The sequence below is a fragment of the Zootoca vivipara genome, chromosome 6 (genome assembly GCF_965207765.1).
Source record: "Zootoca vivipara chromosome 6, rZooViv2.hap1.1, whole genome shotgun sequence".
NCBI lineage: Eukaryota > Metazoa > Chordata > Lepidosauria > Squamata > Lacertidae > Zootoca > Zootoca vivipara.
Window position 1 is genome coordinate 79537155 of NC_142589.1, and position 24584 is coordinate 79561738.

Consider the following 24584-nt stretch of genomic DNA (forward strand, 5'->3'; position numbering starts at 1 on the left):
CCGCTGAACCAAATTGCATCAGATTAGGACAAATTGTACCTTCCCCATCAGGGAGGAATCTGGCGTAAAGTTAAAAAAAAAAAAACACCTTTCGCACGTAAAATAATGATTAAACACAAAAAGGGGCGCCAAAATTAGACATCACCAGCAGAAGGTCTGGAGACTCCAGCAGCATCCAATAGAAAGACAGGTCGCACGCTGCTACCTCCAAAGCCGCACCACCAGATGACATCACAAAATTCCACAGCAACCAACTGAAAACAGGCCTTTGGCAGCAACAAGGCCAACATTGCCCAGCAGAGTGAATAGGCCGCAGCAGACTAGGCCGCTTTCCAGACTAGGCCAAGTGGAGGTAGGGGCCTGCCTGGTTGTGGGGTGGGGCGAATATGGGGCAGGAATAGGAAATGGGTCAGAACAGGGTGGGGGGAGACACAGGGATGAAACATGCCCTCTCCACAGTATCTCGCCTCGGCTTTGCAGACTAGGCCACTTACCATACTAGACCAAGTGGAGGTAGGGGCCTGCGTGGGTGGGGGAAGGGGGGCCGAATAGGTCACAGGGTGGGCCCAATCACAGGGGTGAACCGGGGGATGGGGGGAGGAGTGACAGAACAGGGTGGGTGGAGACACAGGGATGCGCCTATGTAAACATAACACATGAAAAACAGGGGGACTCTGAAGGTGAGGGGAGTCTGAAGTGGGACTCTGAGGCTCCCTTTAACAAACTGAGCCACCGCAACGCGTGGCAGGGCCAACTAGTATTACATAAAAGTGTATGCTTTAAATGGATAAGCAATCTTCTTCATTACTCGCTTTGCCAGATGGCCTCTTTGGAAAGTGTAGAAGATATCTTTAATTGAAGTTTCTTTCACATATATTCAGCTGATGTTAAAACATTCAGGACAATCGCTAGCCAAATGTACTGGTTGTCATGGGCCAGGCTTTTGTTCACAGCCACAGGTAATTCAGTTTTTAATGGAACCCAAGAACTGGTGCTTTCCTGTTTCTGTCCTAGCCCATCATGCAGTCAGGGCCCCCAATTTCCCCCCTCCTTTTCTTTTTCTTTTTTAAATTCTTGTTTGATTCTTATTGTATCTCAAAAATTGTCAATAAAAATATTATTTTTTTAAAGGAACATAGATCCCTAGTTGTAAGGCTTGCCATACATTTTTTTTACTTAGGCAGAAGAGCAGAATTCCCCCGACAAAGTCCCTGTTTGTATTTTTCTCAGATCCATCTAAGGGGGAGAAGGTGTCTTCACCCTCTATTTTCAAGGGGACTCACCACTCATTCTTCAGGGGACTGGCAGCATCTGTTATTTTCAATAGTGATTTCCTAGTTGTTGACATCTACAGGGCACCTGCTTGGACCTCTCCTCTTACTTTTGTTAAGCATTAACCACAGAAAGAAGGCAAATCCTATATCTCTCTTTTTTAAACACTGTCCTTTGGTCCCACCCACCTGTTCTTTGGCCAGGTAAAGATCTGGCCCTCAGAATAAAGAAAAAGGGACCCACCCCAGGAGTCTTGAGAATGTGGGAGAATCCAAGTGCTGGAACATGAGGCAGAAACAGGAATGAAATGTACAAATGACTCACTCATCCATTCTGACTTCCTCCTTCTTCTTCCTTCCTTCGTTTTTTTAAAGAAAGCTCAGCCTGAGTTGTTGTGCAGTCCAGCCCTGGTTCCTAGCAAGACTCATCCATGCTTGCCCAGGGAACATTTATATTCACCTGATTGTGTATTAATTTTTATCAGAAAAGCGTGTTTGCTTTTTAGGATTTGCTAAAACCTCTCATTAGGACAGACAGAACTTGGCAGAAGACGTAGGGACTTATTTTGATTTCTTGGAGGTTTCCTGAGAACAGAGATGGATGAGCAAGACTCAGCTGGCACTGAAGCAGGAAGAGGCCATTCCATCCTAACTCTTAGCCATGGAGGATTCAGGGGAGAGTCTGTCCAAAGGATCCTGAGTGAGGAGGACACTCTCCACTCAGATGTGCAGAGCCAGCAGCTTGGGCGGCTTTGCTACCAGGAGGCCAAAGGACCCCGAGAGGTTTGCAACCGACTCTACCACCTTTGCCGTCAGTGGCTGAAACCAGAAAGGCACACGAAAGCTGAGATGCTGGACCTGGTGATCTTGGAGCGGTTCCTGGCTGTCCTTCCAGCAGAGATGGAGTGCTGGGTGAGGGAATGTGGAGCACAGACCAGTTCCCAGGCAGTGGCCTTGGCTGAAGGTTTCCTCCTGAGTCAGGCAGAGGAGCGAAAGCAGGCAGAGCAGCAGGTGAGAGAGACTTTCCTCTGGATACTCCCAAGGGGCTCTGAACTTGAGGGAGAGTATCCCCCAATTCTCTTCTAATAGTCATCCTTTTTTTTGGTAAGATCTGAAGAATGATATCCGATACCCCTAAAGTGTTTGTGTCCTTTGCCATTTCAGTTCTAATCTAATTCTTTTGAATGCTTATTGCTCTTGCAGGGGAAGGATCAGTTTCCAGAAATGGGTCTGCATTCCTCTGAGGTAGAGAGAACGCCATTGGACTCCAGAGAGAAGCCACTGGGTAAGGAGGGAGGAGGTTTCCCCCCCCCTGCATTTAATCATATTTTTTGGATTTTGAAACTAATACGTGAATTCTTTTCATTTGGGGGGGGGGGGAGGTCACTGGGGGCCAAGAGCCCAGAGGAGGGGAGAAGTATTTTTGCACAACTAATATGTGAAATTGGTACAAACGTCCACATTTATGTGGCTACTCTTACTTTTTGGAAGGCCCACCTGTAGTTTTCCTTCTGAGTAAAGCATGCACTTACCTTTTTCTCTCGTAGGAGGCAGAATGATGCCAGCAAAACCTGTTTGTCCATCTTTTCTTGGTGGCGAAGAGGAAGCTGGCACTGTGGAACCAGAGCAGGTAGGAGGAAGGAGCCATGTGGGGAAAGAGCATGTCATGTACGGGTTGAACACAGAGGAAAGGTGGGAGGAACTGCAAAGGAAAGAAGGGTTGAATGCTAAAATATGTTTCTAAGCAGTTTACACACCATACCAAACAGTGGCCAGGACTCACCCCTTCAGTCGCACAATGGGGCTTTCCCCCTCTCATCCCCCTGTCATTGCCCCCACGCACCTTGAAGTTGTCTATAGGGCATCAGGAGGGTCCTCCCCACCCGGCAAGAACAGCACACAGAGAAAGAAGAAAGGGATTCCTCCCATGTGGCAAATGGGAATGTGTCCATCATGGAATGTGCAGAAGAAGAATCCCATTAAAACATAACATCAATTAAGAGGCAGAAGACAACAGAGCAAAGTGTAACAGTTCACCTTGATGTTGTCTAAGAGGACAACCTTTTTCTTTTTCTTTTAGGGTCCAGTGTGCTTTGAAGATGTAGCTGTGTATTTCACAGAAGAGGAGTGGGCGTTGCTGGATCCTGACCAGAGAGCTCTGCACAAGGAAGTCATGGAGGAGAATCGTGGGATCTTGGACTCTCTCGGTAAGGCTTCCTCCTGGATCATCCTGATTTGAAATTCAAGACATCTCTCTATGGGAGGAACCTCTGATATTTCAAAAGGGCTCAACAGCAGCACCTGGGATGCTAACACTCCCACAGCAAGCATTGGATGGAATACTGTTTACTGTTTTCCCTGTGAATATTCTTCCTCCAGTTCTGCCTTTTCAAAACATGAAACCCAGCCAGATGGGTGGGTTATCTATATATATATATCAATGTTCCCACTGCGTGTGCGGAGGTCACAGCCTTGCTCCGTAACCGCTGAACCAAATTGCATCAGATTAGGACAAATCGTACCTTCCCCATCAGGGAGGAATCTGGCGTAAAGTTTTTTTTTAAACAAAACCACACCTTTCGCACGTAAAATAATGATTAAACCCAAAAAGTGGCCCCCAAATTAGACATCACCAGCAGAAGGTCTGGAGACTCCAGCAGCATCCAATAGAAAGACAGGTCGCACGCTGCTACCTCCAAAGCCGCACCACCAGATGACATCACAAAATTCCACAGCAACCAGCTGAAAACAGGCCTTTTGCAGCAACAGGGCCCAACATTGCCCAGCAGACTGAATAGGCTGCAGCAGACTAGGCCACTTTCCAGACTAGGCCAAGTGGAGGTAGGGGCCTGCTGGGGGGGATGGGGGGGCCGAATAGGGGGCAAGGATAGGTAATGGGTCAGATCAGAGTGTGGGGAGACACAGGGATGAAACCTGCTCTCTCCACAGTATCTCGCCTCGGCTTTGCAGACTAGGCCACTTTTCATACTAGGCCAAGTGGAGGTAGGGGCCTGCCTGGGAGGGGGATGGGGGGTGAATAGGTCATAGGTTGGGACAGGGTGGGCTCAATCACAGGGATGAACCAGAGGATGGGGGGAGAACAGCACACAGAGAAAGAAGAAAGGGATTCCTCCCATGTGGCAAATGGGAATGTGTCCATCATGAAATGTGCAGAAGAAGAATCCCATTAAAACATAACATCAATTAAGAGGCAGAAGACATCAGAGCAAAGTGCAACAGTTCACCTTGATGTTGTCTAAGAGGACAACCTTTTTCTTTTTCTTTTTCTTTTAGGGTCCAGTGTGCTTTGAAGATGTAGCTGTGTATTTCACAGAAAAGGAGTGCGCGTTGCTGGATCCTGACCAGAGAGCTCTGCACAAGGAAGTCATGGAGGAGAATCGTGGGATCTTGGACTCTCTCGGTAAGGCTTCCTCTTGGATCATCCTATCTGCTTTGAAATTCAAGACATCTCTCTATAGGAAGAAGCTCTGATATTTCGATGGGGCTCAACAGCAGCACCTGGGATGCTAACACTCCCACAGCAAGCATTGGATGGAAGACTATTGACTGCTTTCCCTGTGAATATTCTTCCTCCAGTTCTGCCTTTTCAAACCATGATCAGGCTCCTCCGAACTGCCCAGGCCGTCTTAAATATGGGCTTCAGACTGATTCAGGATGTGGAAATAGCTTCTGTCAAGTTCTTTGTTTCTGTTCTTGCTTCTTTCCGTCTCTTGTTGACGAAAGGGAGGATTGGCATAGGAGATTGCAAACTTCTCCTGTAAGGGAGAAATATGAACCTTCACTACTGGCAAGAAATAAATTTTCTTCTCTTTTGAGAGTATATCTGGGACAGGGACAACCCCTTTATCTCCATTTCCATTTCCTGTGAGCCCCTGCTAGGATATTTTTTGCTGGCTGCTCTGGTCACGGCAAAAGAGAAGAGTCAGAAATGCCATCTTGGAAGGGATTTTTTCCTTTGCTCGTTTGCTCCTTATCCCCTTTCTTCTCCCTCCCAGCATCAATATTCGGGGCCTTTTCATTTCCTTGTGTTTTGGACCTAAGGTCTTAGAGGCTTCTTGGTATTTGGGGTGAGGGGGAGCCTTGGAAAGGGCTTGAACAGGCAGAAAGGGCTTTTCTCCAAAGGAGACTTGTATTAGGAGCTGGACCTTTCTGCAGACTCATCAGAAGAGTCACTGGGGAGGCAGGGCTCCTGTGCAAGTGGCCCTGGGATCGACCCTGAATCCAGTAGCAGCGAATCCCTCGGCCACGCAGGTGGGGGGGGGGGACCAGAAACGCCTGCTTCAGCTTTCCAGGAAAAGGGGGGGGAGGCAAATGCTCATGCCTACCCACTCCTTGCAGGATGACCTCCTTTTGCTCTTGTAGGGCTGCCCTGTCTGGGACAGGCTCTGGGCCTCCCTCTGTCTGCCACAGACTCGTCAGGGCCCCTACACCAGGGGCAGCAGCAGAGGAAGGGCCTCAGGAAAGCAACCATGGCTCCAGCAGGGCTGGGAAACATCTGGCCAGATGCTGAGGAGGAGAAGGACGGTTGACCCCTCTCCTTCCCCTCATAGGGCCTGGGCCACCAGAGGCGCAGGGTGCTGAACAGGGGGAAAGGAGCTCAGCTGAAGAGCCTCTGGGGGAGATAAGATACCCCTCCATATTTTTTTCAGGATCCTCTAAACTGCACAAGGCCGTCTTAAATGCAGGCTTCAAAGTGATTCAGGAAGTTCAAGTAGCTTCTGTCAGATTTTTTTTGCTTCTCTTCTTGCTTCTTTCTGTCCTTGGTTGACTAAAGAGATGAGTGACATTGGAGATGGCACAGATGCCATGATTGGGCCAAACAAAACCCATCCCAGAAAATAACCAGGCTTTTTGAATCTCAGGCCGTGAACCCTGTAGGAAGACCTCGCTTCTTTCCCTGTCACAAGCATTAATCAACACTGCTCTATAATTTGCGGATCCATTGCTTCCTGAGGCTCTAATCTGTTTTGTCACTTAGTTGCAGGTGGTGATGAATTGGAGATGAAGAATGAGGGAGACCACGATAAAATCCACACAGTGGGGAAGTCAGAGTGCGGAGAGAGCTTCAGTCAGAACTCCCATTCCACTTCAAATCAAAGAAATTCCATCAGGAACAAACCCTATCAGTGCTTGGAGTGTGGAAAGAGCTTCAGTCAGAGAAACAAGCTCACTATCCACCAGAGAATTCATACAGGGGGGAAACCCTTTCAGTGCCAAGAGTGTGGAAAGGGCTTCAATAACGGGGGCAATCTCGCTTCCCATAAAATAATTCATACAGGAGAGAAACCCTATCAGTGCCAAGAGTGTGGAAAGAGCTTCACTTGGAAAACAAGTCTCATTTCCCATCAAAGAATTCATACTGGAGATAAACCCTATCACTGCTTGGAATGTGGAAAGACATTCAGAAAAAAAGGCAATCTCACTGTCCATCAGAGAATTCATACAGGGGGAAAACCCTATCAGTGCCAAGAGTGTGGAAAAAGCTTTAGTCAAAAGGGGAGTTTAACTTACCACCAGAGAATTCATACAGGGGAGAAGCCTTATCAGTGCTTGGAGTGTGGAAAGAGCTTCATTCGAAAAGGCCATCTTATGGCCCATCAAGAAATTCATAAAGGAGAGAAAACCTTTCAGTGCCAAGAGTGTGGAAAGGGCTTCAGAAAAAAGGACAGTTTAACTTCCCATCAGAGAATTCATACAGGAGAGAAACCCTATCAGTGCCTAGAGTGTGGAAAGAGCTTCTGTCACCAAGGCCATCTTTCTGTACATCAAAGAATTCATACAGGGGAGAAGCCTTATCAGTGCTTGCAGTGTGGAAAGAGCTTCACTGGGAAAGCAAGTCTCATTTCCCATCAAAGAATTCATACTGGAGATAAACCCTATCACTGTTTGGAATGTGGAAAGAGATTCAGAAAAAAATGTAATCTCACTGTCCATCAGAGAAGTCATACAGGGGAGAAACCTTATCAGTGCTTGGAATGTGGAAAGAGCTTCACTTGGAAAATAAGTTTCACTTCCCATAAAAGAATTCATACAGGAGTGAAACCCTATCAGTGCCAAAATTGTGGAAAAAGCTTCAGTCAACACGGCCAGCTTACTGTACATCAAAGAATTCATACAGGAGAGAAACCTTATCATTGCTTGCAATGTGGAAAGAGCTTCACTAGGAAAATAAGTTTCACTTCCCATCTAAGAATTCATACTGGAAACAAACCCTAGCACTGCTTAGAATGTGGAAAAAGCTTCTGTCAACAAGGCCTGTCTTGTTTCCTGTCAGGGGTACTCCCTACAGGGAGCCTCCCCCCGTCATCCTGACTAGCACTTCACCCAGCAATAGCATGAGCAGCGAGTCAGGAGGAGGGAACGAGGAATGGAGCGGAATGGGGGGAGGGCTCAGTGAGGCGTCCGAGCCCTGGCAACGCTCTGGTCGAGGGACAGCGGATGAGGGGCTTAGCGAGACATCAGAGCCCAGGCGCTGCCCCAACCAGCAAGAGGGGAGACCTCTCCATCCGGCGCCCGAATTGAAGTGCGCACCCTCACGTAGGGCTAAGGGACGGCGTTTTGGGGTGCCCAGGCTTTTATGCTGGCCCTGAAGCAGACGAAAGCCATTGCCGGACTCTGAAAGTGACTAGGTGGCCATGTTTTCTGCTATCTCTGCACTGTAAATAGTATGCACAATAAAACTCTTTAAGACAGTGTGGACTGGAGCATCTTTACTCGGGAGTAGCCCGAACAACTCCCTGATGTTTCCGATCAAAGAACTCACAGTGGGGGAGAACTATAAAAGTTACTATATACAGATTTAATTTTAGGAGACTTCAGTCAGTGTGAGGTGAGGATTGTAGCTGGGTTCTTTGCCACATCTGGTGCCCCATATCTCTTCCTACTATGTACCCGGAACTGTGACTTGCAAGTCCTTGGCCAAGGTGTTTAATACCTTCTTCACGTCATGGCTGAACAGAGTGATAAGAGCAATTGGGCGAGACTGATGAAGTTGCCGTCCATGTTCAACTTTCCTTGGAAGGACTTGGAGTAAAAATTTTGATAGTTGATTGAATATTAAATATTATAGATTTTGATATTGTTCAAAGTGTCCTAGTATTAATTGCATTTAGCCTCTTAGATCAAATGTATTAGGCTTGATTTTTATGGGTCTGCATTTTGTAACCTTCATGCCACCCTCCTGCACTGTGTAACGCTGTGATGTGTACATTGCCTACCACTTCCAGCCTTATCTGACCCTAGAAGGGCAGGTGATGTTTTGGGAAAGAGGGAGGTGTTGAGCTACCACCACGGTGTGAACTCACATCTCTCCTCAAACCCCTTTGACATGTTTTGGTACCAGGGAAGTAAGATAGGGGATTGGAATGTCAACAGTCCCATGGAAGGCCTGGTTGCCATGGGCATGGTGTCAAAGTGAGACATAAGAGACCCAAATGGCCTGGGCACTCTGGGACACTGCAAGGTAATATCAGGGGAGTCCATACCCGCATGGAACCACGTGCCCCATGACCTGTGACCTTTTTCTGATGTTTTATGAGTCTTCAGTGTTGTGCATATAAGTTTCTTCTAACGTGCCTCCTAGCAGCCTTTTCAAGCTAGCCGTTCTGCAGAACAACAGGTTAGCAAGGCTTTCCTATTGCAATACAAGTTTGCATAAACCGGGTCCCTGCAGGGTGCTGAGATTGCTCTCATTCTCTTGGTTCTGAGTTTTTGTTTCAGGTGTTCCCTCCCCTGGGTCACGAACTGGTGATGTGGAAGCAAATTCTTACCACATGAGCAATTCACATACTTCATTATTTCTATTGCTATTCAATTTGTATACAGGTACCGCCCTTGATCTGAAGATGCCTGGGTTTTCACAGCATGATTAGGGAGGCTCAAGGTGCTTCCTCTTTCAGCTCCTCAAAGCTGCAAATTGGTGGTGCTCCTTTTTTCTCCTGCTCTGGAGGTTAGGATATGAACCAGTGGCCTAAAGATCCTGGAATGGGGTTCTGATTAAACTTCAGGAAGATCTCTCTGACAGTAAGAACTCTTCAACAGTAGAACAGACTCCGTCAGAAGGTGGTGTCCTCTTCTTCTTGGGAGGTTTTTAATCAGATGTTGGATGACCCATCTCTCATTGAGTTGAGATTCCTGCATTGTCAGTAGTTGGGGGTGCCTTTCTACTCTACATTTCTGTTCTGTTCTATTCCTGTTTGCCATAGTCAGCCTTGGCATGACCAGGATGGTGGCAGTGTCTGCTTGAAGCTCTTCCTGGTATCTTCTGAACACACACAGAGCATGTTTGCCATAAAAGGCAGTAGTTTCAATCTTTTGTCTGTGAGAAGCTTAAGTCAAGTGCTGTCCTCTTCATTTTCGAAGTTGAGCAGTTAAGCAAACACTCTACTCATTGCACAAGTGTGTGCGCACAGAGTGAGAGAGAAAAACATTTACAAAGCAACAATTGATGTGAGGGGTTGAAATGGTTGTAAAAATACACTGATGGTTCGGGAAACCCTATCAGGCTCCTCAGTGGTCGGAAGGATGGGTGAACTCCCACCAAGGAGAAGCGAAGCAAAGGCAATGGTCGTTTATTCTGTTGCAACCGGGTTCCCTATACAAGCAGCAACAGGAGGAGGAGGAGGAAGCTCTATGCAAGGCAAGTCTGGATTTCTTACACCCCTAGGATTGTGGGGGGTCCTAAACGCCATGGATCCGTCATTTTGCAAGGTGAGGGGAGTTGCATTGGTGTGGAGTCCAAGGTGTAAGGGTTGCGGGCAAATTGATTTCTCCAACCCACAGAGATCCCATTGAAGATGATCTTTAATGACATGACCATCAATTTCTTAGGATAACAAGAGGGCTGGCGATGGGATGGGAGCTTCTCTAATCCAAGTTCTTTCTCCATGGGAGGAAGTGGATCTGTCCTGACTAGCGTCTTCAAAGATGGAAGGAAGGAGACGAAGGGAAGAGCGCTAAGGGCAGGAATGTGTTTAATAGAGAATAGCATCTGATTGCATTGCTTCCATGAAATGTTGCATCCCAGGTACAAAGTTCCCATTCTCATTTCCAACACTGATTGTAAGGCGGGAGAAGCAAGGTTATATAGTGACATCTAAAGGATACTAGGCGAATAAAGTTCACTGGCGGAGGAGCTTAATTTCTTCTTCGCTCGCTTTGAGAGAGAGCCACCAGAGAAGGCTGTATTACAGCTACCAGCCCAGAGTGGCCCCTCATTTACTGTAGAAGAGCATAAGGTGAGGCAGGTACTGAGGTCTCTGAATCCAAGGAAGGCTGTTGGCCCTGATGGCATCACTGGACGGGTGTTGAGGGGCTGTGCGGACCAGCTGGCGAGGGTCTTTACTAAGATCTTCAACAAGTCCCTACACCAGTCTATTATCCCACCCTGCCTGAAGTCATCAACTATTGTTCCTCTGCCAAAAAAATCCACAATTAGTAGTCTGAATGACCACAGACCAGTTGCACTTACTCCGATTATTATGAAGTGTTTTGAGAAACTGGTACGGAGTTACATCATTTCCTGTCTTCCATCGACATTTGACAACTCCCAGTTTGCATACAGGGTGAATTGATCCACGGAGGATGCCCTCACTACCACACTCCATGCCGCTCTGTCCCATCTGGAGCAGCTGGGGAGTTATGTGAGGCTGGTGTTCATGGACTTTAGCTCTGCTTTTAACACTATCCTCCCCCATAGACTGATGTCCAAACTAGAGGCGCTTGGACTTTCTAACTCCATTTGTCTCTGGGTTTTGAAGTTTCTGTCGGACCACTCCCAGAGGGTTAGAGTAGGGTCATATATGTCCACAGCCCTTAGCCTTAACACCGGCTCCCCACAGGGTTGTGTGTTGAGTCCCCTGCTCTATACCCTCTACACCAGGCATCCCCAAACTGCGGCCCTCCAGATGTTTTGGCCTACAACTCCCATGATCCCTAGCTAACAGGACCAGTGGTCGGGGATGATGGGAATTGTAGTCCAAAACATCTGGAGGGACGAAGTTTGGGGATGCCTGCTCTACACTTATGATTGTACAGCTATCCACTCTAGCAACAAAATCATCAAGTTTGCTGATGACACCACTGTGGTGGGGCTCATTTCTGGGGGGGATGAGTCCGACTATCAGGATGAGGTGGAGCAGCTCTATGGTTGATGTGGAGATAATAATCTGGTCCTTAATACTGTCAAGACCAAGGAACTGGTGGTGGACTACAGGAAGAAAAAGGTGGACATTCAGCCCCTGTATATTGGCAGGGACCGGGTGGAGAGGGTGGCTGTGTTTAAGTTCTTGGGTGTTACCATCGAGCAGAGAATGACCTGGAGTGCGAATACCACTGCTCTGGTGAAGAAGGCCCAGCGGAGAATATATTTCCTCAGACTTTAAAAAAAAGAACAAGCTGAGTGAGAGACTGCTGGTGTCCTTCTACCGAGGCTCCATAGAGAACATTCTTACATACTGTATCTGTGCTTGGTTTTCCAGCTTCACAGTCATGGATAGGAAAGTGCTCCAGAAGATCATAATCACAGCCCAAAAGATTATCGGTCATCCTCTGCCATCTCTGGAAGAACTATACAACTCCCATTGCCTTCAAAAAGCAAATAATATTTTACAGGATTCATCTCATCCTGGATATAGTCTTTTTGCACCGTTGCCTTCGGGCAAGAGATACAGAACAATTCAATCAAGAACGAATAGATTAAAAAAGTTTCTATGCAAGAGCTATAACCATCTTAAATGCTGTAACTAAATAATATGATCCCGGAGTTGTGATGGGTGTATGTGTGTGTGTGTATTCTATTCTACTCTATTCTATTCTATTTGATATACTGTACAGCGGAACCTCGGTTTTTTAGCGTCTTCGAAGCTGAACGATTCAGTTTTCGAATGCCGAAAAACTGGAAGTAATTGCTTCCATTTTCAAATGTGGAAGAGGCTGGTGCGATTTTAAGGCAGTGTTTGACCTCAGAGTTCAGGTCTCAGTTCTTTCAGGGTGCTGTTGGCATCAAAATGAAAGCCAGGCTGGTGCCCGGAGGATGTCTTTGCAGAGCCTGTCCCCATTCGGGCCTTTCGTGCTCCTCCTGCTTCTGTATCCAAGAGAGGGAACAGCTCAGAAGCCAGCCCAGAGGGCCCCCCAAATAAGACCCCGATGGGTGCAGGCCATGCCCGGGGAGCCTGCTTGGCAGAGGGAGAGAGGGGGGAGATGGGTGCGCCCGGCTCGCCAAGGGTTAAAAGGAACTGAGCTGGATTTCTAGAGAGGACCAGGAATAAAGGGAGGAGGCTCCCCCTTTCTGCAAGGGGAGGGGGGCTGTTGTCTCTCTGCTCCGCCTTCTGGGATCCGGTGAGTCTCATTTCTCGTTGGGGAGATGGGGGGAGTCCCAGGGCTGCAGGGGAGGGTGCAGGGCAGCCAGGAGGGTCCCCAAAAGAAGACCCCTCTGGGTGCCTGGCTCCTGAGAGAGAGAGAAGGGAGCCTGGGGAGCTCCGCTTTGCAAGGTTTCGAAGGAACAGCGCAGAAAGCCAGCCAAGAGGGCCATGGAGTCGTCATTATTTTGTTGTTTAGTCGTTTAGTCGTGTCCGACTCTTCGTGACCCCATGGACCATAGCACGCCAGGCGTCATTATTAGGGACACCCCTAATAAATCTAGCCCAACCCCCGGCCACGCAGGAATCTCTTGCCCAACCTGGGGCTCGAACCCAAGACCCTGAGATCAAAGAGACTCGTGTTCAACCAACTGAGCTCTCCTGCCTTATTCGGGTTTATTTCTGCAATTCACGTGGCTCCTCCTGGGCTCCTCAGAGAGAGAGAGAGAATGTGAGTTTGGTTTGCTCCAGCTTGCAAGGGTTAAAAGGAACTGAGATGCATTCCTAGAGTGGACAGGAAATAAAGGGAGCGAGGTCCTCCCGAGCCAAAGCCCCGTCCACTTTCCCAGGTTCCTCCCTGCAAGAGGAAGAAGGTGGCTTTCGTCTCCTCTGCAGGGGCTGCCTCAGTTTCCCTTCCGGGACCTGGTGAGTTTCCTCTCTTTTCTGCCTTAGGGTGCATTGGGGGAAAAGTGGGGCGGGGTTGTCCCAGGGCTGCATGGGGGCGGGTCCATGGGGAGCATGCGCAGCTCCTGCAGGGGGATCCCCAAGCCAGGGACAAGAGGTTCTGCCCCGCTTCCTCTCTGCAAAACCAGGGAGGCTGCAAGTAGCAGGACTCGGTCACTGAGTCAGGAAGTAAAGGGCATGCAAAGGAACCCCGATGGGATTGAGGAAACAGTCACGTTCATTAGCCCAGGTGGCAGCCAGATGGACACCTTTGGAGGTAGAACTAAAACCTTGGCCTCTATGATAAACAAAGTCCTTCCATGTCACAGTGCACAGTTAGACCCATGGAACTCCCATCAACAGTAGGAAGGGATGGCCACCAAGCAAGATGGCTTTAGAAGAGGATGAGGCCAATTCAGGGAGGAGCAGTGGGTTAGCAATGGCTCCTGCCCTCCCCCCCAGTTGGAGGCAGCCATGCTTCTGAATGCCAGCTGCTGGGAAGAGCAGGGAGAGAGAGTTGCCCTTGGGCTCCAGCCTTGTTGGTGGGCTTCCCAGAAGAGGCCCCAGGTTGTCACCTGAGAGAACAGGAGGATGGACTGTCTTCACCCTAAAGAAAAGCAGAGCCCAACCTGGTGGTAACAGAATAAAGGATGCAAGGAGGGAGCTGCATGGACTGGGGTAGCACAGCGGAATGGTGAGGGGAACCAGCTGGGGAAGGCGGCTCTGGGCCAGGGGGCAATGATGAGTGGTCAGAGGGAGAAGACTGGGAGGAGGAGGTAGCTGAAGCTGAAGAGGTAACGGTGCTTAGTGAGCGGGGAGAATCTGTGGCAGAGAGCAATCTAGACCCAGAGGCAGGAGGGTGGGATGAGGGAGGTCAAGAGGTAGGGATGATTCTGGCTGGTGAAGAGGAATAGGGGTCTCCCCTCCTCCTGTGACAAGCTCCCCCCCCCTCCATCATCATAATCAATTACTTGCTGTTCACCCAAAATTCCCTTATTAAAAAAGTAAATCACAATATTAAGAAGAGTATAAAACTAATCACAGAAAGAAGGCAAATCCTATACATTCATACCTCAGGTTGCGTCCGCTGCGGGTTGCGTCTTTTCAGGGACCCGTCTTTACTTCTGGGTTCCTCCGCATGCGCACATGCATGTGCGAAAGCTCTGCTCAGGTTGCGGACTTTTCAGGGTGCAAACGGCACCCCGGAATGGATCAGGTCCACAACCCGAGGTACCACTGTATCTTTTTTAAACAGTGTCCTTTGGCCCCACCCACAAGTTATTTGGTCCCACCCACGTGTTATTTGGCCAGGTGAAGCTCTGGTCCTTAGGCGGTTGGCCAGGTAAAGATCTGACCCTCAGAATAAAGAAAGTGGGACCCAGCCCAGGAGTCTTGAGAATGTGGTAGAATCCAAGTGCTGGAACATGAGGCAGAAGCAGGAAAGAAATGTGCCCTGACATTTGGGTGTGTGAGTGTATCAGTTACACTTAGTACAAATAACTCACTCATACATTCTGACTTCCTTTATTTTTTAAAGAAAGCGCACTCTGAGTTGTGGTGCAGTCCAGCCCTGGTTCCTAGCAAGACTCATCCATGCTTGCCCAGGGAACATTTATATTCACCTGATTGTGTATTAATTTTTATCAGAAAAATGTATTTGCTTTTTAGGATTTGCTAAAACCTCTCATTAGAACAGACAGAACTTGGCAGAAGACATAGAGACTTATTTTGATTTCTTGGAGGTTTCCTGAGAACAGAGATGGATGAGCAAGACTCAGCTGGGCCTGAAGCAGGAAGAGGCCATTCCATCCTAACTCTTAGCCATGGAGGATTCAGGGGAGAGTCTGTCCAAAGGATCCTGGGTGAGGAGGACACCCTCCACTCAGATGTGCAGAGCCAGCACCTCGGGCGGCTTTGCTACCAGGAGGCCAAAGGACCCAGAGAGGTTTGCAACCGACTCTACCACCTTTGCCATCAGTGGCTGAAACCAGAAACCCACACGAAAGCTGAGATGCTGGACCTGGTGATCTTGGAGCGGTTCCTGGCTGTCCTTCCAGCAGAGATGGAGTGCTGGGTGAGGGAATGTGGAGCACAGACCAGTTCCCAGGCAGTGGCCTTGGCTGAAGGTTTCCTCCTGAGTCAGGCAGAGGAGAGAAAGCAGGCAGAGCAGCAGGTGAGAGAGACTTTCCTCTGGATACTCCCAAGGGGCTCAGAACTTGAGGGAGAGTATCCCCCAATTCTCTTCTAATTTTGTCATCCTTTTTTTGGTAAGCATCTGAGAAATGATAATCCGATACCCCCAAAATGTTTGCGTCAGCTGCTTCTTTTCTAATCCTTCTCCCCACTCTCTTTTGAATGCTTTTAAAAAAAAAAATAAACATTTTTATTTTTATTAGATTTTCCAATTTTAACATCTAATTCATTCTCAAATTATACAAATTATACAAATTTCATTTAAACAATCCAAATCTTCTGCCAAATTATACAAATTTAAAATTGACTTCCCATGCTTCAGACTCAGAAAGTTCCCTCCTCCTCTTGTCACTGCTTTCTAATCCATAATGTCCAGATCTTATCCAATACTCTATTAAAGTCCTGGTTACAGGTAGGTAGCCGTGTTGGTCTGGATCGAAGTAAAATAAAAAAATTCCTTCAGTAGCACCTTAAAGACCAACTAAGTTTTTATTTTGGTATGAGCTTTCGTGTGCATGCACACTTCTTCAGATAGGACTTCCATTTCATGCGGCTCAATGTGGTGCCTTCCATAGTTCTGGTTACAGGTAGGTAGCCGTGTTGGTCTGGATCGAAGTAAAATAAAAAAATTCCTTCAGTAGCACCTTAAAGACCAACTAAGTTTTTATTTTGGTATGATGGAAGGACTATTAAAGTCCTTCCATCTTCTTTCAAGCCCCTGAGTTTTCTCAGGCAAGCGAGTTTGACCCAAATAGAAGTTTTTGTGTGAATTTGTGCCTATGATTCCTCTGTAAATTAACACTGTCTCTTTGCACGCTGGTATCTTGCCAAGTCCGCCCAAGAATCCAAAAATCCATCTCTCAGCCGGCAACAGCCATCTTTGAGCAGTCGTCATAAATCAGATCTTTACACTCCTGTCGTATTTTGCTCCAGATCACTCCTGTGGTATTTCTCGAGATAGTCTTTCCAGGGGGAGAATTGCCAAATCAAAGCTATAAACACACATCCGATCTCTTATTTATGGCTCTCTCCCCCCTTTGACTAATCTCGAGTCGGAATAGTCTCCTCCATGTCAGACTTTGAATTAAAGCTGCATCGTAACTCAAAAATGTCTCAACAAGTTTCCAGCCGCTAATGAGACAGCTTCTCTGATGACCATAATTTGAGGATTCTTTAACCATAATCCAGGCGATTCCAAGGATGATTCTCTGATTGTTCATATTTTCAATTCACACAGTATATATACTCAAATGAACATATTGATTCAATAAATTTCAACTTTCTCATCTCGCTTGCTTTGTAAATATTTTTCGGTTCTTCAGGCGGGCGGTTGTTCAGTGTAAATATAATGAAGCAAAGCTATAATGTTCTCACTCCCCCCTTCAGTCCCGTTAAATACATACATTTCTTGTTGGTTACATTCCTCTGTTCTCTTGTTCTCTCAGCGGCAGAGTTTGGCAGAATGAATCTTCTTTCCTTGTCTGAAGCATGTCCATGACTTAATCCAATCTTTCTCTTCTCATGGAGCCTGTATTCACTCGTAGAAATGGCGTCCGGGGGATCCAAAATTCCCACGGGGGCTTTCCACCAGCGCTCCCAGCTTCTTCCTTCTGAGGTTGAAGCTGGTAACGGGCCACTGTGGGTGAGACTGCACCCCCCATACCCTGGGGGGGCTTCGGGAGGCTGCATACTCCCCTCGGCAGCCTTGTAAATCAGCCCGTGGGATCGGAGAGATGGAATCTGTCAGCCATTTTCTACTGCGATCCAAGCGGAAGTCTCTTTTGAATGCTTGTTGCTCTTGCAGGGGAAGGATCAGTTTCCAGAAATGGGTCTGGATTCCTCTGAGGTAGACAGAACTCCGATGGACTCCAGAGAGAAGCTACTGGGTAAGGAGGAATGAGTTTTTTCTCCATTTAATTTTATTTTGTGGATTTTGAAACTAATTCGTGAATTATTCTCATCTTTTGGTGGAGGTCACAGGGGGCCAAAAGCCCAGAGGAGGGGAGATGTATTTTTGCACAACTAATATGTGAAATGGGTACAAACGTCCACATTTACGTGGCAACTCTTACTTTTTTGAAGGCCCACCTGTAGTTTTCCTTCTGAGTAAAGCATGCGCTTACCTTTTTCTCTCGTAGGAGACAGAATGATGCCAGCAAGACCTGTTTGTCCATCTTTTCTTGGTGGCGAAGGGGAAGCTGCCACTGTGGAACCAGAGCAGGTAGGAGGAAGGACCCATGTGGGGAAAGAGGATGTCGTGGACGGGTTGGACACAGAGGAATGGTGGAAGGAACCGCCAAGGAAAGAAGGGTTGAATGCTAAAATAGGCTTCTAAGCAGTTTACACACCATACCAAACAGTGGCCAGGATTCACATCATCAGTCGCAGAATGGGGCTTCTCCCCTCTCATCCCCATATCGTTGCCCCCCTGCGCACCTTGAAGTTGTCTATAGGGCATCAGGAGGGTCCTCCCCACCCGGCAAGAACAGCACACAGGGAAAGAAGAAAGGGATTCCTCCCATGTGGCAAATGGGAATGTGTCCATAATGAAATGTGCAGAAAAGAATCCAATTAAAACATAACATCAAGTAAGAGGCAGAAGACATCAGAGCAAAGTGTAACAGTTCACCTTGATGTTGTCTAAGAGGACAACCTTTTTCTTTTTCTTTTTCTTTTAGGGTCCAGTGTGCTTTGAAGATGTAGCTGTGTATTTCACAGAAGAGGAGTGGGCGTTGCTGGATCCTGACCAGAGAGCTCTGCACAAGGAAGTCATGGAGGAGAATCGTGGGATCTTGGACTCTCTCGGTAAGGCTTCCTCTTGGATCATCCTATCTGCTTTGAAATTCAACACATCTCTCTATGGGAAGAAGCTCTGATATTTCGATGGGGCTCAACAGCAGCACCTGGGATGCTAACACTCCCACAGCAAGCCTTGGATGGAAGACTGTTTACTGTTTTCCCTATGAATATTCTTCCTCCTGTTCTGCCTTTTCAAAGGATAAAACCCAGCCAGGTGGGTGGGTTATAAATAATGAAATTATTATTATTATAATCATGCATGCCCCCTCCAAGATGGCCCCCCTTTTGCTGTTGAAGGGCTGGCCTGTCTGCAGCCCCACATCCTCTCATCAGGGCCCCTACACCAGGGGCAGCAGCAGAGGAAGGGCCTCAGGAAAGCAGCCATGACTCCAGCAGGGCTGGGAACCATCTGGCCAGATGCTGAGGAGGAGGAGAAGGAAGGCTGACCCCTCTCCTTCCCCTCATAGTGCCTGGGCCACCAGAGGCGCAGGGTGCTGAACAGGGGGAAAGGAGCTCAGCTGAAGAGCCTCTGGGGGAGATAAGATACCTCTCCATATTTTTTTCAGGCTCCTCTAAACTGCACAAGGCCTTCTTAAATGTAGGCTTCAAAGTGATTCAGGAAGTTGAAGTAGCTCCTGTCAGATTTTTTGTTTCTGTTCTTGCTTCTTTCTGTCCTTGGTTGACTAAAGACACTGCAGATGGCACAGATCCCACGATTGGGCCAAACAAAATCCATGCCAGAAAATAACCAGGCTTTTTGAATCTCAGGCAGTGAACCCTGTAGGATGACCTCACATCTAACTCCCTTTAGTTATTCCTGGGTCACAAACATTAATTAGCACTGCTCCATGATTTGGGGCTCCATTGCTTCCTGAGGCTCCAATGCATTTCTCTCTCAGTTGCAGGTGGTGTTGAAGTGGAACTGAAGAATGAGGGAGACCACAACAAAATCCACACAGTGGGGAAGTCCTATTCAGAGTGCAGAGAGAGCTTCAGTCAGAGCTCCCATTCCACTTCAAATCAAAGAAATCCCATTGAGAATAAACCCTATCAGTGCTTGGAATGTGGAAAGAGCTTCAATAACAGAAACAAGTTCACTGTCCATCAGAGAATTCATACAGGGGAAAAACCCCATCAGTGCCTAGAGTGTGGGAAGAGCTTCAGTCAAAAGGGGAGTTTAACTTACCATCAGAAAATTCATACAGGGGAGAAGCCATATCAGTGCCTAGAGTGTGGAAAGAGCTTCATTCAAAAAGGCAACCTTATGACCCATCAAAAAATTCATAAAGGAGAGAAAACCTTTCAGTGCCAAGAGTGTGGAAAGGGCTTCAGAAAAAAGGACAGTTTAACTTCCCATCAGAGAATTCATACAGGAGAGAAACCCTATCAGTGCCTAGAGTGTGGAAAGAGCTTCTGTCACCAAGGCCATCTTTCTGTACATCAAAGAATCCATACAGGGGAGAAGCCTTATCAGTGCTTGGAGTGTGGAAAGAGCTTCACTGGGAAAACAAGTCTCATTTCCCATCAAAGAATTCATACTGGAGATAAACCCTTTCACTGCTTGGAATGTGGAAAGAGATTCAGAAAAAAAGGCAATCTCACTGTCCATCAGAGAAGTCATACAGGGGAGAAACCTTATCAGTGCTTGGAATGTGGAAAGAGCTTCAGTCACAGCAGCCAACTCACTTCCCATCACAGAATTCATTCCGGGCGGAAACCATATCAGTGCTTGGAATGTGGAAAGAGCTTCGCTTGGAAAATAAGTTTCACTTCCCATAAAAGCATTCATACAGGAGAGAAACCCTATCAGTGCCAAAATTGTGGGAAAAGCTTCAGTCAACAAGGCCAGCTTACTGTACATCAAAGAATTCATACAGGAGAGAAACCTTATCACTGCTTGCAATGTGGAAAGAGCTTCGCTAGGAAAATAAGTTTCACTTCCCATCAAAGAATTCATACTGGAAACAAACCCTATCACTGCTTGGAATGTGGAAAAAGCTTCAGTCAACAAGGCCAGCTTACTGTACATCGAAGAATTCATACAGGGGAGAAACCTTATCAGTGCTTGGAATGTGGAAAGAGCTTCACTTGGAAAATAAGTTTCACTTCCCATCTAAGAATTCATACTGGAAACAAACCCTATCACTGCTTAGAATGTGGAAAAAGCTTCAGTCAACAAGGCCAGCTTACTGTACATCAAAGAATTCATACAGGGGAGAAACCTTATCACTGCTTGGAATGTGGAAAAAGCTTTGTTCGAAGAGGCCAGCTTACTGTACATCAAAGAATTCATACGGGGGAGAAACCTTATCAGTGCTTGGAATGTGGAAAGAGCTTCACTTCGAAAATAAGTTGCATTTCCCATGAAAGAATTCATACAGGGGAAAAACCCTATCAGTGCTTGGAATGTGGAAAGAGATTCAGAATAAAAATCCAGCTCACTGTCCATCAGAGAAGTCATACAGGGGAGAAACCCTATCCGTGCCAAGAGTGTGGCAAGAGATTCAGTAACAGAAACTACTTTACTGTCCATCAGAGAATTCATACAGGGGAAAAACCCTATCAGTGCTTGGAATGTGGAAAGAAATTCAGAATAAAACCCCTTCTCACTGTCCATCAGAGAAGTCATACAGGGGAGAAACCCTATCAGTGCCTGGAATGTGGCAAGAGCTTCGTTCAAAGAAGCCACCTCATGGCCCATCAAGAAATTCATACAGGGGAGACACCCCATCAGTGCTTGGAATGTGGCAAAGTCTTCAAAAGAAAGGGCACTTTAACTTCCCATCGGAGAATTCATACAGGAGAGACACCCCATCAGTGCTTGGAATGTGGCAAAGTCTTCAGAAGAAAGGGCAGTTTAACTTCCCATCAGAGAATTCATACAGGGGAGAAACCCTATCAGTGCCAAGAGTGTGGAAAGAGCTTAAGAAAAAAAGAGAGTTTAACTTCCCATCAGAGAATTCATTCAGGGGCAAAACCTTATCAGTGCTTGGAATGTGGAAAGAGCTTCGTTCAAAGAGGCTGCCTCATGGCCCATCAAACAATTCATACAGGAGAGAAACCCTATCAGTGCCAAGAGTGTGGAAAGAGCTTCAGTCGAAATTACAGTTTAACTTCCCATCAGAGGATTCATACAGGGGAAAAACCTTATCAGTGCTTGGAATGTGGAAAAAGCTTCGTTCAAAGAGGCCAGCTTACTGTACATCAAAGAATTCATACAGGGGAGAAACCTTATCAGTGCTTGGAATGTGGAAGGGGCTGCATTGACCGACGTCGGCTCACTGTCCATCAGAGGATTCATACAGGGGAAAAACCTTATCAGTGCTTGGAATGTGGAAAGAAATTCACCCAGAGCGCCCATCTCACAATCCATCACAGAATTCATACAGGGGAGAAACCCTATGAGTGCTTGGAATGTGGAAAGAGATTCATTGAGAAGGCAAAACTTACAATCCATCAAAGAATTCACAGCGAGGTGAACACTGGTCTTGAAAGACCTACATTGGCTCCCAGTACGTTTCCGAGCACAATTCAAAGTGTTGGTGCTGACCTTTAAAGCCCTAAACAGCCTCGGTCCAGTATACCTGAAGGAACATCTCTACCCCCATTGTTCTGCCCGGACACTGAGGTCCAGCGCAGAGAGCCTTCTGGTGGCTCCCTCACTGCGAGAAGCCAAGTTACAGGGAACGAGGCAGAGGGCATTTTCGGTAGTGGCACCCGCTCTGTGGAACGCCCTCCCACCAGATGTCAAAGAGAAAAACAACTACCAGACTTTTAGAAGACATCTGAAGGTAGCCCTGTTTAGGGGAGCTTTTAATGTTTAATAGATTATTGCATTTTAATATTCTTTTGAAAGCCGTCCAGAGTGGCTGGGAAAACCCAGCCAGATGGGCTGGGTATAAATATGTTGTTGCTGTTGTTGTTATTCCAGTGCCAAGAATGTGGAAAGAGCTTCAGTCACAGGGCCCGCCTCGCTTCCCATCAAAGAACTAACATTGGGGGCAAATTATAGTAGTGGCTGTATACAGATTTAATTTTAGGAGACCATAGTAATTCCTACTACGTACCCAGAACTGTGACTTGCAAGTTCTTGGCCAAGGTGTTTCATGCCTTCTTGACAATTTCCTTTCTCTTGGCAGATCAAGATGAGTAGGTGACAGCAAAGGTTGCAAACTTTTTAGCTGGGACAATTAGAGTAAGATCCACTATTTGACTATTGACTCAAAATCCTACAATGCATTTTATATAACGGACTTTTTATCTTTATTCTTTGTATATCATATTGTTCTTTATTGGTAGGCCGGTGGCTGATGCAAATAAAGACTCATTCATTGAATATTTTCTTCACGTCATACCTGGGGAGAGGAATAAGAGTGATTTGGCGACACTGATGAGGTTGCTGTCCATGCCGAGCTTTCCTAGGAAGGACTTAGTGTAAAAATTGTGATAGTTCAGTTAATGTTAGATACTATATTAATATAATATTAATAGATTTTGATTCTGTTCAAAGTGTCCTAGTACTTATTGCATTTAGCCTTTTCGATAGAACGTATGAGGCATGGTTTTTGTATGCCTGCATTTTGTAATCCTCATGCCACCCTCCTGCATTGTGTAAAGCTGTGATGTTTACATTGCCTACCACTTCCAGCCTTATCTGACCCTAGAAGGGCAGGTGATGTTTTGGGAAAGAGGGAGGAGTTGAGCTACCACCAGGGTGTGAACTCACATCTCTCCTCAAAGGTCTTTGTCATCTTTTGGTACCAGGGAAGTAAGATATGGGATTGAAATGTCAACAGTCCCATGGAAGGCCTGGTTGCCATGGGCATGGTGTCAAAGTGAGACATAAGAGACCCAAATTACCTGGGCACTCTGGGACACCGCAAGGTAATTTCAGAGGAGTCGATATCCACATTAAGCCACAAGTCCCATGACCTGTGACCTTTCTTGATGCAAGTGAAAGAGTGTTGTGGCATTTTATGAGTCTTTGTGTGCTGTGTATATAAGCTTTCTTCTAATATGCCTCCTGGCAGCCTTTTCGAACTGGCCGTTCTGCTGAACAACTGGTTAGCAAGGCTGTCTTATTGCAATAGTTTGAATAAACTAGGTCTCTGCAGGATGCTGAGATTGCTCTCATTCTCTTGGTTCTGAGATTTTGTTTCAGGTATTCCCTCCCCTGGGTCACGAACCGGTGATGTAGAAGCAAATGCTGATCACACGAGCAATTCACGTACTTTTTATTTTCCTTTCTTCTGTGAGAATCTTAAGTCAAGGATTCTTTTTCTGCTGTCCTCCGATCATTCACAATGGGTGTATGCCAAGAGGAAAGAATGGTATCCATGAGGAAACAGAGTCCTTGGTTCATTGTACGGCAAAAGGAGTTGGGAGCAAGAGAAGGACAAGTTTGTTTGCTTTAGGGTACTCCAGGGTATGCCTTCAAAGATGGAAGGAAGAAGATGAAGGGAAGAGCTAAGGGCAGGAATGTGTTTAAAGAGGAAACAGACTCTCATTGCATTGTTTCAATAAAATGTTGCATCCCAGGTACAAAGTTTCCATCCTCATTTCTGTCGCTGATTGTAAGGTGGGAGAAGCAAGGCTATATAGTGACACTGAAAGGATACTAGAAAAATAAAGTTTATTTATATATATAAAAATGTAAACTGGCCATGTCCGTTAGTATCCACATTTCACCAAAACCGCTTGACCGATTGCGTTCAAATTTTGACACAATGCCGCATGCGAATATGAGTGTGACCCTGTACCATTTTCAAAGACAGATGTCACACCTGTGCCAGGTAAAACCCCCAAAACCTCGTGTTTCAAAACACACCACCCAGACAAAAATGCATGCTGGGAAAAGAACCAGGTTGCAAACCAGCACCCTCTAGTGGTGGCTACACTGCTACTGCACCTATAAAACCTTCCCTCTCAACAGCACCTCGGCTCCCGTTTACATACTAGGCTGAAGCCTTTACAGACTAGGCTGAATGGAGGTACTGACTCGCCTGGGTGGGGGTTGGGGGGAGGGGATGGGATAGGTCAGGACACGGTGGGACCAGTCACAGGGATGAGCCGGGGTGGGGGGAAGAGGGGGCGTGGTATGTCATGGGTCGGGACAGGGTGGGGGAATCACAGGGATAAGGTGGGGGGAGGAGGATACGTCATGGATTGCCACAGGGTGGGGGGAATCACATGGATGAGCCACAGCAACGCGTGGCCGGGCCAGCTAGCTTGATATACAGTGGAACCTCGGTTTTCGAGTGTCTTGGAAGCCAACCATTAC

The 24584-nt window shown here is 47.0% G+C and overlaps 2 protein-coding genes across 3 annotated transcripts; both read left to right on the forward strand.

The window, feature by feature from the left end:
- The first annotated feature begins 672 nt into the window (after nucleotides 1–672).
- On the forward strand, nucleotides 673–23849 carry ZNF546 (zinc finger protein 546). Of its 2 annotated transcripts, XM_088672773.1 has the most exons (7): nucleotides 673–2282; nucleotides 2475–2556; nucleotides 2819–2901; nucleotides 3352–3478; nucleotides 6271–7464; nucleotides 9390–9391; nucleotides 19398–23843. In XM_088672773.1, exons 1-7 carry the CDS (start codon nucleotides 1869–1871, stop codon nucleotides 21858–21860), a joined length of 4365 nt encoding a protein of 1454 aa, XP_088528899.1. In that variant the 5' UTR covers nucleotides 673–1868; the 3' UTR covers nucleotides 21861–23843. The 2 variants fall into 2 exon arrangements, with proteins under 2 accessions (XP_088528899.1, XP_060131499.2); XM_060275516.2 differs by lacking the exons at nucleotides 2819–2901; nucleotides 3352–3478; nucleotides 6271–7464; nucleotides 9390–9391 and adding exons at nucleotides 17644–17726; nucleotides 18184–18310 and having other exon boundaries at nucleotides 1750–2282; nucleotides 19204–23849.
- Nucleotides 13157–17420, forward strand: LOC148685480 (zinc finger and SCAN domain-containing protein 16-like). The gene is made up of 3 exons (XM_088672784.1): nucleotides 13157–13294; nucleotides 14981–15485; nucleotides 17310–17420. The coding sequence occupies exons 2-3, from the start codon at nucleotides 15072–15074 to the stop codon at nucleotides 17403–17405; spliced, it is 510 nt and encodes a 169-aa protein (XP_088528910.1). The 5' UTR covers nucleotides 13157–13294; nucleotides 14981–15071; the 3' UTR covers nucleotides 17406–17420.
- Nucleotides 23850–24584: the final 735 nt, after the last annotated feature.